The following is a 16,302-nucleotide window of genomic DNA, read 5'->3' on the forward strand; positions in this document are numbered from 1 at the left end:
GAGTGGCGTGAACTGAAGAGAAGAAGACCAACATGGAGCTGGGAATATGAAGAATCTGGAGAGATTCTGTATGGAGGAATGGTCTCTGATCTGTTGTCAGGTGTTCTCCAAACTCATCATGCATTACACGTGAAGACTCAGAACTGTTTTCTTGGCAAAAGGAGGTTGCAAAAAGTTTTGAATAAAAGGGTGCCAATAATCGTGGCCAACGTGTTTTGGAGAAAAAAAAAAAAAAATTTCATAATGTGAGTTTCCCCCTACTTTCAATTATTTTCCTTCAATGAAAGGTTATAATTTTGTGAATTTTTTGAAAGAAAGATCAAAAGGATAAACAATGCAGATTTATTTTCACAGCTGCCTTTGCTCATAATTACTAAGGGTGCCAATAATTGTGGAGGGCACTGTATATAATTTCAGAGAAATGTAAACTATGTCCTATGTAAACTAGGTCCACTTTTGTTGAGGACCTTTTTTTGTTTTTCATTTTGTTTCAAGGTTGACAAATGGCAATACAATTTATTATGTTTTTGAAAATCATGTGACAAAGTCTATATAGCTATATATTGTGAACCTCCTCATGCAGTAAAGATTGAATAGATGCATTTCTTTGTTATAAATGAAACGCTTGTATATCAGCACGGCTGATATACAGCCATATCACACAACTACGAGTGTGATATTGTGCTTATACAACAGTTTGATGGCACGAGTGTCTAAACAAATAAAAACAACAACGTGTCTTTAAAACCCTCTTTTGTGCAGCACTACTTCCTTCCGCCACGGATTCAAATCTCAAGTTGACAGTTGGACCAAGCCTCCGTTACTAATTCTAAAACATCACTTCAGAACTAGTAACGAAGGAACGTTGAAACTCATTGAATTTTGTACAGTATTAGAGAGAGATGGGGGGGGGGGGTGTAGAGATCGTCTGAGAGAGTAGGCTATTACCTGTGTCTGATATATTGCAAAACATTCAATCTTCAAGTCGAAATCTTTAAGTCGTTTGAATGTCTGCTGAGGAAAGCGATCTTGTATTTGTCCAGCTAATATATATATTAAATATTTCTGTTCTTTTGTGCTACAGTCAATTATATCAGTGTCATATGTGTGTGACAAGTGAGAGAGCATTAATGTCACCTGAGAGAGACACAAGAAGTCAAAAAAACTTAACATTTAAAAAGTTCTTAGAACAAAAAAGTGTTAGCTGGGATATTGCAACAAAATGAAACAATCAACATGGGAATTCAAAGCTAAGCACTTTTACTTTGACAGCGTCCTATATAGGAAAAATCCCATTTTTTTGTCTGTTACTGGAGGACACAAATTTTTCTTTTTGCTTTTTCTTTCTCTAGTTTCTCCTTCATTTCTTTGATTTCAGACTCATATTTGGCTTTAATGTCCTCCATCTCTTGTCTGACCTCCTCCTCTCTCTTTTTATAGATCGGATAGAGTAATGCTCTCTCAGCCTCCAGAAACATTTTGTCATTATAGAAACTGCCATTATTTTCCCACATCATCTTATCAATCTTCTTCAACAGACTCACGACCTGAGCAGGATCTTTCTGTTTATTATTGAACACATGATATCGTCCTCCACAGTCATCTATCAGTTGTTGCACATGTGGATCTCCATCTTTAATGTAATCTTCAATACTTTGATCTGTGAGATCGTCTCCTCGTGTGAACAACACCATAGTGTAGGCATCTGCTTTCTGTCCGAAGGTCATCTTGATGAGCTGAAGTGTTTCTCTCTCTTCTGATGTCATCCGGCCAGCAGCGATGACCAGCAGAAACACGTGTGGTCCTGGAAGCAACAGTTCAATGCATCTCATGATCTCCTTGCGGACGTCTTCATTGCTGAGGCATGTGTCAAAGAGTCCTGGTGTGTCCACAACAGTCACAGGCCGTCCACAGACCTCTCCGGTCTCTCTTTGGCAGGTCTTGGTAACAGAATTCATGCAGATCTTTGATTTAAACACATCACTTCCCAGGATTGTGTTTCCAGCTGCACTCTTTCCCACTCCAGTTTTTCCAGTCAGGACGATCCTCACGCACCACAAGCCCTTCTCATTGCTGCCAATGGCGGTGGCTGTGAATCACAAACACAAATATTCTCTATACAATTATCATAGCAAATATTTTGGTAACATTTTCTCAAACACTCCCTTATCTGTCATTGGTCAGTGAAACAGATAGTCCTGCTCTAAATGTCACTGGCTGAGTCACGAGTTGATTCTTAAACAGACAATGTTGTGAAAGTGTCACAGTGTTATCGAGCTAGATTTCAGTCAAAACTAAACAAAGCCAGCATTTTGCGAACAAGCACAATCTGCTTTGCAAATTAAATATTGACACTCAAGCAAACTGAATGCAAAGCTTAAACACATAACACAACTTGAGAGAAAATGCAGCAGTGTAAAAAATAAATGAAGAGTTTGGTTCCAAAACGCAATAACTCCATTTTGATTAATTTGAGAAAAAAAGGTGTGGCAAGATGAAAACCACTATTTTCTGTTTAATTTTCTGCATCTTTTGGTTATAAAAATTAATTGATTTCCAAAGGTTTATTTTAAAAATGGATTATTTTTTCCCCAAAATGCAATAAATCCATGACATATATATATATATATATATATATATATATATATATATTTTTTTTTTTTTTTTTTTTTTCAAAATGCAATTAAACAATCAGGATAAAACTTATTTTTCATATTGAAAATACATAACAAAGTAGGTTGATCCACATTATGACAGCCTCTTTGTCAGTACTAATCTTGTATACAGGCACTGGACTAAAAATACATTCAGCCGGTCACTCCCAAAATTAATTCAACGAGTCATCTTGTTAATGTTATAAATTACTCGAGTGCCTCATCTTCTTAATCTCCTCACGTAAATGATTACATTTCGATGACTTGCGTTTCTTCCCCACCGCAGAAACCACCACAGGTTCATCAATGCCGTCAAAATTATTAATTTTTCTCTTTTTGTTGATTACAAAGTAGATAAGGAAAACTAGGATGTCGGGTGTATTGAGAGCACCGCCATTACTGTTTACAGTGGGTGGAATGGAGCACTGTGATTTGAGCGGATATATCGCGTTCTGCGGAGAAGAGAGACTGGCGTTTGACAGAATAACATTTCTGACATGACAGAATAAAACGACGGATATCGCATTTTGCAAAATTAATGAAATGACTTTTCAATACCGACCAGATACAATACCGATTTTGGTGGAAACTCAAATTTTTATGTTTTTTTTTAAATGCCGTTTATCGCGTTTTGGAACAAAACTCTTCAAATATACAGTTTTACAAATATAAACATATTTCATAAATAACTTCCTCTTCCAAAACAGTAGATGGCATTTGCTGGCTGCTCATTTTCATCAGCTGTATGCACGGTCATGACAAGGTCACTTTAGTTTTGTTCTCAGGGAATGCATTTGCATCTGGTCCTTTCAAGAGCTTCCCGATTGTTGATGATGTCTGATACATTGTGAGGCTGTCAGCTATCACACCATCCAGTAAAATGATGAAGGGCTTTAAACTATTCAAGTTACATCTAGATCAGGCATCCTCAAATCTGTTCCTCATGACCCCCCACTTTACACATTTTGTATGTATCTCGTATCACTTCAGACGTTTGTTCTATTTGACACTAAGTGGACTCCACAGGATATTCCGCCATGATTCCAGACCGAGAGAACGTATATGTTGCATTCAAAGGGCAATAAAGTGGGAGAGACTTATGTTGGATATCAGATGTTAAATTTATCCAAAGTTTGTTGGAGTTATAGAAACTTGGTGGCATGTCTAATAAAAACACAGGAAAAAAACATCATTCCTTTGCTGGTGTTTTATTTCATTGAGTTCAATGAAAATTTATCTCAATAAAATAAAACACCAACAATTTCATTGCTGTTCAGAAAGCTTACATCTTGAGCCATGAAATTACCCGGTGTTAAATCAACACCTCTCTGCGTTAATATGGTAACCACTAGCAGGGTGTTAAAAGTAACACTGAAGCAGTTATATGCAAAAATAGCCATTTTTTTAATCTCCTGACCAGTAGGTGGTGCTGCATCAAAACACAGCATATAACCTCAGGTCATGCTTATAATGACAAGTTTGGTCTTAATATGATAAAGCGTTGAGGAGATACAGCATTAATGTCTATTTTCACAGGCACTACATAAAATTCGTTTGCACATGTTTTCGAAAACAGTTTGACAAATCAACTTGAATTCCATAACTTTTTTGTTTTTTAACCAAATTTCATAATTTTCCTGCAAGCGTTTCTATGGGCTGCCATAGACTCAAGAGCAGAAGAAGAAGAAGAAAAATAAGACTGGCAACAGATAAAATAGGTGCCTACACACCTTCTGTGCTTGGCCCCTAATAATAGTGCAAATATAGTGTCAGAATGTGTTATTGTGTGAAATAAGAGGCTTTCCTGTAACTCAAACAGTATCATGGTGCTCCCAACGCCAAGGTCATTGGTTCGATTCATGAACTGATTATATGTGAACTTTGAATTGTGTGTAAGCCACTTTGAATAAAGCATCTGCGAAATGCAAATGTTTAATACTTACATTTCGGTCGCGTTACAGTCTTTTGTTGAAATGAATTCATCACAGGATCTAAGAAGGAAGAAGATTATTAATCAATTATTACTGAGCAGTTTCCAAACTGACTTTTTGTGTGTCTGATAGTGTCTGATTTTGCTACTGACAGAATCCAACAGGTCATGAGGAATAAAGGGCTGTTAACAAAAAGGACAATCTTTCCTTTGTGAGTCCTGAATGGTTTTTAATGAGTGCATCAATAGCAAACACACCTGTTTAACAAGAGTTTAATGACTTAAAGGTGCCCTAGAATTAAAAATTGAATTTATCTTGGCATAGTTAAATAACAAGAGTTCAGTACATGGAAAAGACATACAGTGAGTTTCAAACTCCATTGTTTCCTCCTTCTTATATAAATCTCATTTGTTTAAAAGACCTCCGAAAAACAGGTGAATCTCAACATAACACCAACTGTTACGTAACAGTCGGGGTGTATGCCCCAATATTTGCATATGCCAGCCCATGATTGAGGCATTACACAAGGGCAGAACGTCTGGATGTGCACAGCTGAATCATCAGACTAGGTAAGCAAGCAAGGACAATAGCGAAAAATGGCAGATGGAGCAATAATAACTGACATGATTCATGATAACATGATATTTTTAGTGATATTTGTAAACTGTCTCTCTAAATGTTTCGTTAGCATGTTGCTAATGTACTGTTAAATGTGGTTAAAGTTACCATTGTTTCTTACTGTATTCACGGAGACAAGAGCCATCGCTATTTTCATTTTTAAACACTTGCAGTCTGTATAATTCATAAACACAACATCATTCGTTATAAATCTCTCCAACAGTGTGTAATGTTAGCCGTTAGCCACAGACCATAGCCTCAAACTAATTCAATATAAAATGTAAACACCCAAATAAATACTATACTCACATGATCCGATGTATGCATGCAGCATGCATGACGAACACTTTGTAAAGATTCATTTTGAGGGTTATAGTAGCTGTGTAAACTTTGTTTATGCTGTGATAGAGTCGAGAGCTCGGGAGGGGGCAGAGAGCGTGAGCAATTAAAGGGGCCGCAGCCTGAATCGGCGCATTTCTAATTATACCCCAAAATAGGCAGTTAAAAAAAATTAATTTAAAAAAATCTATGGGGTATTTTGAGCTGAAACTTCACAGACACATTCAGGGGACACCTTAGACTTATATTACATCTTTTAAAAAAAAGTTCTAGGGCACCTTTAAGAATAATGTTACATAAAGTAAAATACATGTACCCTATTCTCTGAGGTGAATATATCAATGTTCATGTTTCGGTCACGTCGGTCATTCTGACTGGCTCTCATCTGACAATCAGAGTTCTGGTATGGAGATATTTAACTCAGTGCAGAAAGCACACTAACAACATGTCTAAATCAGATGTGAGCGGCACAACACAACAAATTCCCGACAGTAAATGGATTGCCTGTTCTATTTTTGATGTAGTCCAAATGCTTTGCAACGGTTGGTTTGTCGCGTCTGGTGTAGACATGGTGTGACATTTTTTGAGGAATTCTTGGCTATTTCATGTTGCGTATTTAAGGATTATGCACTTAATGAATAAATGAAATAATGATCACTTGGGCAGATTGCAATGGAGGAAGAGAATGTTAGTGATCAACTACATGAACTTCATTTGTTGAGTACGCTACGCCACAAATCGCAGGACTACTTGCATTACAAATTTGAGCCTTTTTTGGGCTACTGAAATCCTTGGGACCAGATGGGGTTGATAAAGTAGTAATACATTATATGGTGAGAAGCAATGCCAGGGCAATACTTGCCATTTCCTACACTGTTTATTAACAGCATTCAGAGTCTGAGAAAAGAGACGTCATTACTATTACAAGAAAAAGAGAGAGGGGAGAGATTAAAACTCAGCTCCTTACTCTGAAGCACATCAAAATCCCTGGTGTTAAAGGTGCCCTAGAACCCCTTTTCACAAAATGTAATATAAGTCTAAGGTGTCCACCAAATGTGTCTGTGAAGTTTCAGCTCAAAATACCCCACAGATTTTTTATTATACCATGTTTTAACTGCCTATTTTGGTGCATAATTAAAAATGTGCAGATTCTATGTGTGTCCCCTTTAACCCTTTGAGCGGTACGGTCCCACATATGGGATTTTTATTTCTGTGCCCCTGGGCGTACGGTCCCACATATGGGATTTCGAACGTTCAGTGACGTCACATAACTGCCAGATTCAAACTGTGTTTTCGCGCTCTGGCTGCGAGACGGACGCGCGCAGCTCTTGTCATATATCACAACTATGCAGTGTTTTCAGCCACATAATGTTTCTTTTAAGATTTCAATACGCATAAGCACCATTAAAACAATATATTTAGAGTTTATAAAATACACACTGATGTCAGACATCAGTGGAAGGAGCAATAACAATCCATTCAAATACAATTTGCCGACATTTATTCATATCAGACACACATAAGTACCTACAAAGTTTACTCTATTATTCTTCCAGTTCACCAGCCACTTACTTGCATATATTTCGGGAGAAACTGATGAATTCACCTGCTGTAAATCCGACTGACAGGGCTCTGTGAACTGCAGCGCAAACTAAGATGGCGGCGCCCATCTCGCGTTATAGATCAAGATAAAGATCATTTATAAAGGTTTTTAAACGACAAAACGCACTCACTTACACATATTTGAGGATCGGAATATCAGATAGTTGATGACATGGTAAGCAAGTTTGTGAATATTTTAAATAAACAAGGAAAAACAAAATAATAGCGATCCATCTGTCATACAGTGTTATTGTGGCTGCGTTCAGTGCTCGTGACACGCATGACGCGTCGCTATGGAAACATTAAAGGCAAACGTTCTAAAATAACGGTCGCCTTAAAAAAACTCACTCTGGGGGGACAGTTAGAATATTTTAAACTCACGCTCGAAAGGGTTAAATGCTCACGCTCCCTGCCCCCAAGCTCGCAAGTCTATAATACATTGCGTAAACAAAGTTCACACAGCTAATATAACCATCAAAATGGATCTTTACAAAGAGTTTGTTATGCAGCATATCAGATCATACAAATATAGTATTTATTTGGATGTTTAAATTTGATTCTGAATGAGTCTGATAATGCTGCATGGCTAAAGCTAACATTACACACTGTTGGAGAGATTTATAAAGAATGAAGTTGTGTTTATGAATTATACAGACTGCAAGTGTTTAAAAATGAAAATAGCGACGGCTCTTGTCTCCGTGAATACAGTAAGAAACTATAGTAACTTTAACCACATTTAACAGTACATTAGCAACATGCTAACGAAACATTTAGAAAGACAATTTACAAATATCACTAAAAATATCATGTTATCATGGATCATGTCAGTTGTTATTGCTCCATCTGCCATTTTTCGCTATTGTTCTTGCTTGCTTACCTAGTCTGATGATTCAGCTGTGCACAGATCCAGACGTTAATACTGGCTTGTCTAATGCATTGAACATGGGCTGGCATATGCAAATATTGGGGTCGTACATATTAATGATCCCGACTGTTGCGTCACAGTCGGTGTTATGTTGAGATTCGCCTGTTCTTCGGAGGTCTTTTGCACAAATCAAATTTACATAAGAAGGAGGAAACAATGGTGTTTGAGACTCACTGTATGTCATTTCCATGTACTGAACTCTTGTTATTTAACTATGCTGAGGTAAATTCAATTTTACAGTCTATGGCACCTTTAAATTAACACTGCTCTGTGTCTATAGCAGTTGTAGAGTTTACAGAGTTTTAAAGTGTCACTCTATATACTAACTACAGAACAAATTTTAGATCAGCAAATCTAGCTACTTATTGGTGATGACAGAATCAACTGTAGTGATTTTACTTTCACCCATCCAAGGATGCTAAGTAAAATAGGGATTGAATTAATGTGTTTTTCAAATCCCCTATTATAGAAACCAGAGAAAAGAAAGAGGGGAACAGGATCGGCAATGGACATCAAGATGGGGTAACACTTTAGAATACTGATCCTTCTGTGAGGAAGGCGGTTTGATCTGCCTTGTGTTTCTACCTCTGTTTGTCCGAAGCGCATGGCTGTCTCGTTTGTCCACTCACGCACTCCGGCGCGTGGTGTATTTGTTCGTTCGCCATGTGCTTTGGCACGTGTTGTTGTGTTGTTTGTGCCATGCGTTCAACTGTCTATTGTTGCCTCGACCTCTTGTTACCCTGTTAAAGACCCCCTGCGGTGAAAATCAAGTTTTTTATGTTGTTTATATGCCTATGTAGTGTTTAAATATGCTTTAAGACAAACCATGTGCAAATTCATAAGTCAGCACCATTGCTGAGTATTTTATGTTTGAAACTGCAGTAAACCAAAAACCCGCGGTTTGAAATCGGTGGTGTTTGTGACGTCACAGACTACCTTGTAACCAATCACAACAACGTGCCGGCAGGCTTTAGCATATCATTAACTATGACTGCTCTGAAGCAGGAAAGTCTCGAGAGAAGCCAGGTTATCCCAATATATTTTTTGTTGATATGAAAAATTGTGTAGATTTAGCAATATAGCGAGTCTATTACAATGTTATGATGAACTATAAGCCTTTCTCCACTGACGTTCTGAGTTGTTCAAAGCGTTTGTAAGGATACTGATTGTTAGAAGGCAGCTGTCTGAATCTGAGATAAAGAACAGGAACATGGTTTGTGTAACATTAGCAACACATTATTAGCTGTTTGATAACATAGTCAAGCAAAAGGCTAATCATATTAATTCATATAAATTAATGACAGAACCGTCGCAAGGGCTGTGCCTAGTGTGCGAGCTCATAGCGGCTCACGCCAAAGTAAAGTGACAGCTGACTTGAAGTAAAGCCAATAAAGTTCATGTTTTTGTGCTTTGAAATATTTCAATACTATAAAACACAGCTAAAACAATATCTGAGTGTGTGCGTGTGAGCGTGATTCATGTGCATATGTCAGTCAGTGTGGCCTCACATGTCAAGTTCTGAGAGAGCTATTCAGTCGATTATAAATTCTGATTTTGGCCGCCTCTGGAATGGATTAAACCATAGATATTAGCCGACCTGATAAGTTCAAGTAAATACGCTGGAAGTTCGCACTCGTTCAAGGATGTGCATTTATTTCATGTACGGAGAAGGCACGGGCGCCTGCAGGATTTCATCTGAATGTTTTTTAAATCTGAAAACTCCAAAAAGCAACGAAATTGTCAAACATTCATTTGGCGGAAGTTCACAGAGGAAAACGGCTGCTTGTTCTCTCGATACTGTCTGATTTACTGTGAAATCGCTTCATATGATTCAGTGAGAGAGCAGTCCAACGAATACAAAAGGATTCAGACCGTTTTGCAAAGGCGTTTTACCAATTCATAATTAAAAACACAATTTAAGCATCAGAAAATCTGCGTAGTTCAGTTGCACAGCTGTTAAACTGAATATACAAAGCGAAGCAAGCTTTTTTTCTTAAATATCCACAAAACAAACAACAAATTGCTCATCACTACAGCAACATTAGACTCTCCGAGCTGGCGTGAGTGAGTGGAGGCATGGTTAATTTGCATAATTATTGATCCGTGTATATTAAAGGGATAGTTCACCCAAAAGTGAATATTTGATGTTTATCTGCTTACCCCCAGCGCATTCAAGATGTAGGTGACTTATTTCTTCAGTAGAAAACAAATGATGATTTTTAACTGCAACCATTGCTGTCTGTCAGTCAAATAATGCGAGTGAATGGGAACTCTATCAATAAGAGTTGAAAAAACTTGCATAGACAAATCCAAATTAAACCCTGCGGCTCGTGACGGCACATTGATGTCCTAAGACACTAAACGATTGGTTTGTGTGAGAAACCGAACAGTATTTATATAATTTTTTACCTCTAAAACACCACTATGTCCAACTGCATTCAGCATTCGCTTAGTGAGGTCCGATCACACTCTGACTACAGCAGTGATGTCTCGTGCATATACTTCAATGTGTGCTAGACATCACTGCTGTTGTCAGAGCATGATCAGACTCAAACAGTATCATGGTGCTCACAACGCCAAGGTCATTGGTTCGATTCATGAACTGATTATATGTGAACTTTGAATGCTGTATAAGCCACTTTGAATAAAGCATCTGCGAAACGAAAATGTTTAATACTCACATTTTTGTCGCATCAAATGGGTTACAGATTTTTCTCTCTTTTGTTGAAATGAATTCATCATGGGATCTAAGAAGGAAGAAGATTATTAATCAATTATTACTGAGCAGTTTCCAAACTGACTTTTTGTTTTTAATAGTGTCTGATTTTGCTACTGACAGAATCCAACAGGTCATGAGGAATAAAGGGCTGTTAACAAAAAGGACAATCTTTCCTTTGTGAGTCCTGAATGGTTTTCAATGAGTGCATCAATAACAAACACACCTGTTTAACAAGAGTTTAAGAACTTAAGAATAATGTTACATACACAAATGTGCCAACAGGTGGCAGTATATTACCAAATATAACTGATGGGTTGCGGTAAATATTCACGTTACTGTATTAGTTCATATTGGCCCAGATTGTACGAGTCTCGGTCAGAGAGAGTCTTCGTGATTGGTTTATTTTGTGCAGTACTGTGTGCGTTAAGTGATTAACTTAACTGTTAAATGATTGAATATAATTATTTTGTTGAAAGTGTATCTGTTGTTGCATGACTCCCTCACCACAGTTTCATGACCGCAATTGTTCAGTGTGATACTAAACTTATTGATTATTAAAACTAATTTTGATGTCACTGTGTTTAGTATTCTGTTTGCACCTTATTGTGTATCTTTAAGACGCTATTTTAATCATCGCAGTTTCAGTGTTCGTTTACCTCACTATGTCACTCAATATTGATAAGAAATATGATTTATAGCCTATGTCATTTAATTCAGTGATAGTGTGTAACCTATTGTATTTTCTAGGAAACAACACACATACATATAAACACTCTTCTAAAACAGCATCCCAAGATTGTTTTAGCCTATATCAACTGGATTAAAGTTTTATTTTTGGAAATCTGGTATTGCACCTCATTTTAATGGAAGAGCTAGGAGGAGGAAGACATGATATCACAGCCTCTCCTACATGACGAATAAAAATAACAAAAAAATTATGTAGCCTAATATAATTTTATTTCAGACAAATGAGTAAAATAAATATAATCTAAAAGTTTTTAGTATTATAGAATAATCTGGCATCTTTCTGAAGGCACTCTGCCTGCGCTTGAGATGTTGAATGCTCTGTTGATTATTAAACATGTTAATTACACAAATAAAATGTTTAGCGTACATTTATTGAACAGTGATTGATCAGCCTACATGTATTTATTTATTGTAAACTTTATTATTAAGTGAAGTAAACATTTTGCTGAAATGTGTTCGTTGCTATAGCAACAGTAGACTCCGGGTACAGTGTGTTTCAGAATCAGTCATTGTAAAAATATGCTGCTGCTTCTTTCCACACCCAGCCAGAGGTCTCCGTTTCAACATTAAGACTTTTTCATTGCACACATGTAGTCACTTCATTCTGGACTACATTTCCCACAATCCCTCAGCTAGCACTGATCACACTCACACCTGTTTCCCATCAGGTTCCCTTTATAAGCTGCACTCCTTCACACACACTTTGTTGAGTATTGTTTAGCCTTATTTTCAACCTTGTCTCTGTATTCTGTGTGCCTTGCCTTGCCTTGCCTTGCCTTGCCTTGCCTTGCCTTGCCTTGCCTTGCCTTGCCTGTGTTTTTGACCCTGGAAAGTTTCTTTGTTTGATGATCATTTGCTGCCTGCCTTGACCATAGCCTGTGTTTGGATTACTCTTTTGCCTTGCCTTCCTGGATCTGTTTGCTGGTGTATGACCTACTGCCTGTACGACTACGCTTTTATTAATAAAGCCTGCACGTGGATTTCCAACTCTGTTGTCCCGTCCCATCCGTTTCAGAATACTCCACCATACCAAGATCCAGCTGCTTTTATGAGCGTTTCCAGCCACAACATGGATCCAGCAGTACGTCTTGTCCGCCTACGTCAAGGTAATTGTACCCTTGAGGTCCACATCCAAAAGTTTCTGGACATTGCACATTTATCTGACTTGCCTGACTTTGCTCTCATTGACTTCTTCTGTCATGGATTAAATAAACCACTGCAAGATTATTTAATCAGTTATGGTCCTCGAGGGTAACTCTTTGAATTTTTGGATTTTGCTCTACTGTTAACTGGCTCTCTTTTCACTGCGGAGGTCATGGAGGAATGCAACATTACTCCAGTGCCTTTAATGATGGCTGCGCTAGAACCCACTCACAAAATGGTGGCCACCACAATGCCAAGTCAAGTCACAGTTGATTTTCGTGAGCCCAGTCAAGTCACAGTTGATCTTCGTGATCCACGTCACATCTCAGCAGATCGTCCAGAGTCGAGTCACATCACATCTCCGCTGATCTTTTAGAACCTTGCAACATTATGTCTGACACCCCAGAGTCACGTCTTGTTGTGGTTGTCATACCACAACCCTCCTCTGTTCTGTTGGGGGAACCCGTCATCGGACGTCAGAGGTTGGCATCCAGCGTGGAGGATCCACCGCTGGTGTCAATTTGAACAACTGGTTTCTCCAAACCAACTAATTTTAGTCCTCCTGCTCCTTAACTGATTCCCCTGTCTGCAGCACTCCCCATAATGGGGGTCGCCTTATGGTGTACCTGGGCCGTGTACATTACTGCTGAATCTCCAGAGGTGGCGGCATACGCTGCAGAACCTCACGAAGTGGTGGTGCTTGCTTCAGCTACATGCACGGTGGTGGCGTCCAGCGACACACTCTCATCCTATCCTGAATCAGCCACAGAGTCCATTGATGAACTCTTGTCCTGTCTCGACCCAGTATGTCTTTTTTTTTTTTTTGATTCCTCCCTGTTTATGGATAGTATCACTGTAGAACCTCCAGAGGTGGCGGCATCCGCTGCAGACCCTCAAGAGGTGTCAGTGGTACCCAGCTATGAACTTTCGCCCCATCCTGTTACGGATAAGGAGGCCGTCTATGAACTTTTGCCCTGTCCTGTCATGGCTATGGAGGCTGTCTATGAACTTTTGCCCTGTCCTGTCATGGCTAAGGAGGCTGTCTATGAACTTTTGCCCTGTCCTGTCACAGCTAAGTAAGCAGTCTATGAACTTTCGCCTTGTCCTGTCACAGCTAAGGTGGCTATCTGTGAGACCTCAGCCAAGATGGTTGCCACACCTGAGCCATCAGAGATTGCAGTGTTGGCCATTATAGCCACAACCATTTGGTGCATGTGGGCTACACACACATCATCCCTGAGTTTCCCGTCTGCCTTGACATGATCATAGAGGTCGTACCAGAGCTGTCCGTTTGTTCCAAAGCAACCGCAGAGGTTGTTCCTGAACTGTCTGCTCCCCTCTACATGACCAGGGGACCTTCCAGTCAGAGTCCTGGAGGGCTTTTCTGAGCTCCCTGCCTGTACTGTCATGGCCCTAGTGGCCTATATTAACCTCTCTGTGCTTCATGTTTAAGTTTCTCCTGTTCAGCCATGTTGTTGGTCGTCTGCTCTGCCGAGGGAGTCTTCAAGCCCAGCTGATCTACTGTGGTGGTCATCTGCTCCATCATGGGGGTCTTCAAGACCATCTGATCTACTGTGGTGGTCGTCTGCTCTATTGTGGGGGTCTTCAAGCTTATCTGAACTGCTTTGGTGGTTGTCTGCTCCACCGTGGGGGTCTTCAAGTTTGTTGCCCTGGTCATCTGTCCAGCCTTTGTTGCCCTATTTCAGTTTTCAGGATGTCTTCCTTTCCATGGACCTGGCCCTCCATTCCACCCCTGTTCTGCCCCCGCTCCACCTCCCTCCAAGATTTAGAAGTGTCTGGAAGCCACTCCTTTGGGGGGTTCTGTAACGTTTCTGCCCACTGCTGCTTCCTTCCACTCCCCATCAGAGGTCTCAGTTTCATCATTAAGACTTTTTCATTGCACACACACAGTCACTTCAATCTGGACTACATTTCCCACAATCCCTCAGCTAGGCACTGATCACACTCACACCTGTTTCCCATCAGGTTCTCTTTAAGCTGCACTCCTTCACGCACACTTTGCTGAGTATTGTTTAACCTTTGTTCTACCTTGTCCCTGTGTTCCTTGTCTTTGCCTAGCCTTGCCTGTGTTTTGACCCTGGACTGTTTCCTTGTTTGATGATTGTTTGCTGCCTGCCTTGACCATAGCCTGTGTTTGGATTACTCTTTTGCCTTGCCTTTTTGGATCTGTTTGCTGGTGTATGACCCACTGCCTGTACAGCTACGCTCTTATGAATAAAGCCTGCACGTGGATCTTCAACTCCATTGTCCCGCTCTCCTATGTTACAGCCACAGTGTATAGTTGTCATTTTCATGCTACTAATATTTTTTTGTTTTATATATGTCATGAAGGTCTCTATAATCATCCAAACAAGACGAATCTTGTTTTTATTTTGTTTTGTTTTTTTGTATACTTAGTCAAAAATCTAAGCGGCAACTATAGTTAACTTGTAATAATGACTTTTAAGTACATATCCTGGGAAATGGGGTATACTTTGGTTAATGGGTTAATAAATCAAGGTTATTGGTCTTTTTGCTTTCATAATATTGTTATATTGTTATATATTATATATTGTATATTGTTGTATATTACGTGACTCTGAAAGATCAGCTGAGACATGACGAGGCTCTGGAAGATCTGCTGAGACGTGACGAGGCTCTGGAAGATCTGCTGAGACGTGATGAGGCTCTAGGAGATCTGCTGAAACGTGACGAGGCTGTGGAAGATCTGTTGAGATGTGACGAGGCTCTTGAAGATCTGATGAGACGTGACGAGGCTCTGGAAGATCTGCTGAGACGTGACGAGGCTCTGGAAGATCTCCTGAAACATGAGGCTCTGGAGAGTAAGATGAGATTTGGCTTATTTTATTAAGCAAATAATTATTTTATTTAAATTGTTGTTTCATGTCAATTGTAAATATTGTTTTATTTCAAATGTTTCAGCCAGTTTCAGTTGAGAACTTTATTCTTATTTAAATTAATTTCAGCTGCAAATAATAATTCTTCTGATTTCAGCCACTGAAACATCAACTGCAAACAATTAAATTAAATCTCTCAAGATCTTAGCAGAGGATCATTAAACAACTCCAAATACAGCTTTACCATCTTCACTTATTACAGACCAATTTGCCTTTATTTCATTTATAAGTTGTTTCTGAGAATTAACAGAGATTTAGCTCTAATTAAACATATTTTTATTAAAAAAAAAGAAAAAGTTTAGTCATCATTATTGTAACGGAATGCACAGGGACACCAAAGTGGAGAATCTAACTGCAGGGTTTATTTAAAGGGTAATGCAAACTTGAGGTCAAAGAGAGGCAAAGGGTCATAATCCAGGCAGGCAGTCCAAACAAACAACAGGACAAGAACACACAGGCAAGAACAGGGAAATCAACAGGCAAAGATCAAAACTAGGACCACAGGAACAAAGGAAAGAACTCTCAGAATAGCAGACATTACAAACAACAATCAGATGTTCAATGTTCGAAAAGCAGTCGAACATCGGATCCAGGAGGAACAATGTGGTTTTCGTCCCAGTCGTGGAACACTGGACCAGCTCTATACCCTCTTCAGGGTGCTAGAGGGTTCATGGGAGTTTGCCCAACCAGTCCACATGTGCTTTGT

At 39.1% G+C, this 16,302-nt stretch overlaps 2 protein-coding genes across 2 annotated transcripts in view; one reads left to right on the forward strand and one right to left on the reverse strand.

Moving 5' to 3' along the window:
- The window catches only part of LOC137017073 (zinc finger protein 502-like), a 634,288-nt gene that overhangs the window by 435,550 nt on the left and 182,436 nt on the right, over positions 1-16,302 (forward strand). The gene's annotated exons all lie outside the window — the stretch shown is intronic.
- LOC137013902 (GTPase IMAP family member 9-like) lies at positions 1,308-13,148 on the reverse strand. The gene is made up of 2 exons (XM_067377947.1): positions 13,112-13,148; positions 1,308-2,089 (listed from the first exon to the last, which is right to left on the reverse strand). The coding sequence occupies exons 1-2, from the start codon at positions 13,146-13,148 to the stop codon at positions 1,308-1,310; spliced, it is 819 nt and encodes a 272-aa protein (XP_067234048.1).

The sequence above is a fragment of the Chanodichthys erythropterus genome, chromosome 3, assembly GCF_024489055.1.
Source record: "Chanodichthys erythropterus isolate Z2021 chromosome 3, ASM2448905v1, whole genome shotgun sequence".
Classification (NCBI taxonomy): Eukaryota; Metazoa; Chordata; class Actinopteri; order Cypriniformes; family Xenocyprididae; genus Chanodichthys; species Chanodichthys erythropterus.

What these genes read in the sequence shown, in the direction of transcription:
- LOC137013902 (XM_067377947.1), bottom strand. Translation starts at nt 13,148, where the DNA reads ATGACGGGTTCCCCCAACAGAACAGAGGAGGGTTGTG. An exon ending in CAGAACAGAGGAGGGTTGTG is followed by an intron (nt 2,090 to 13,111) that starts GTATGACAACCA and finishes TGTGATTCACAG; the next exon opens with CCACCGCCATTGGCAGCAAT.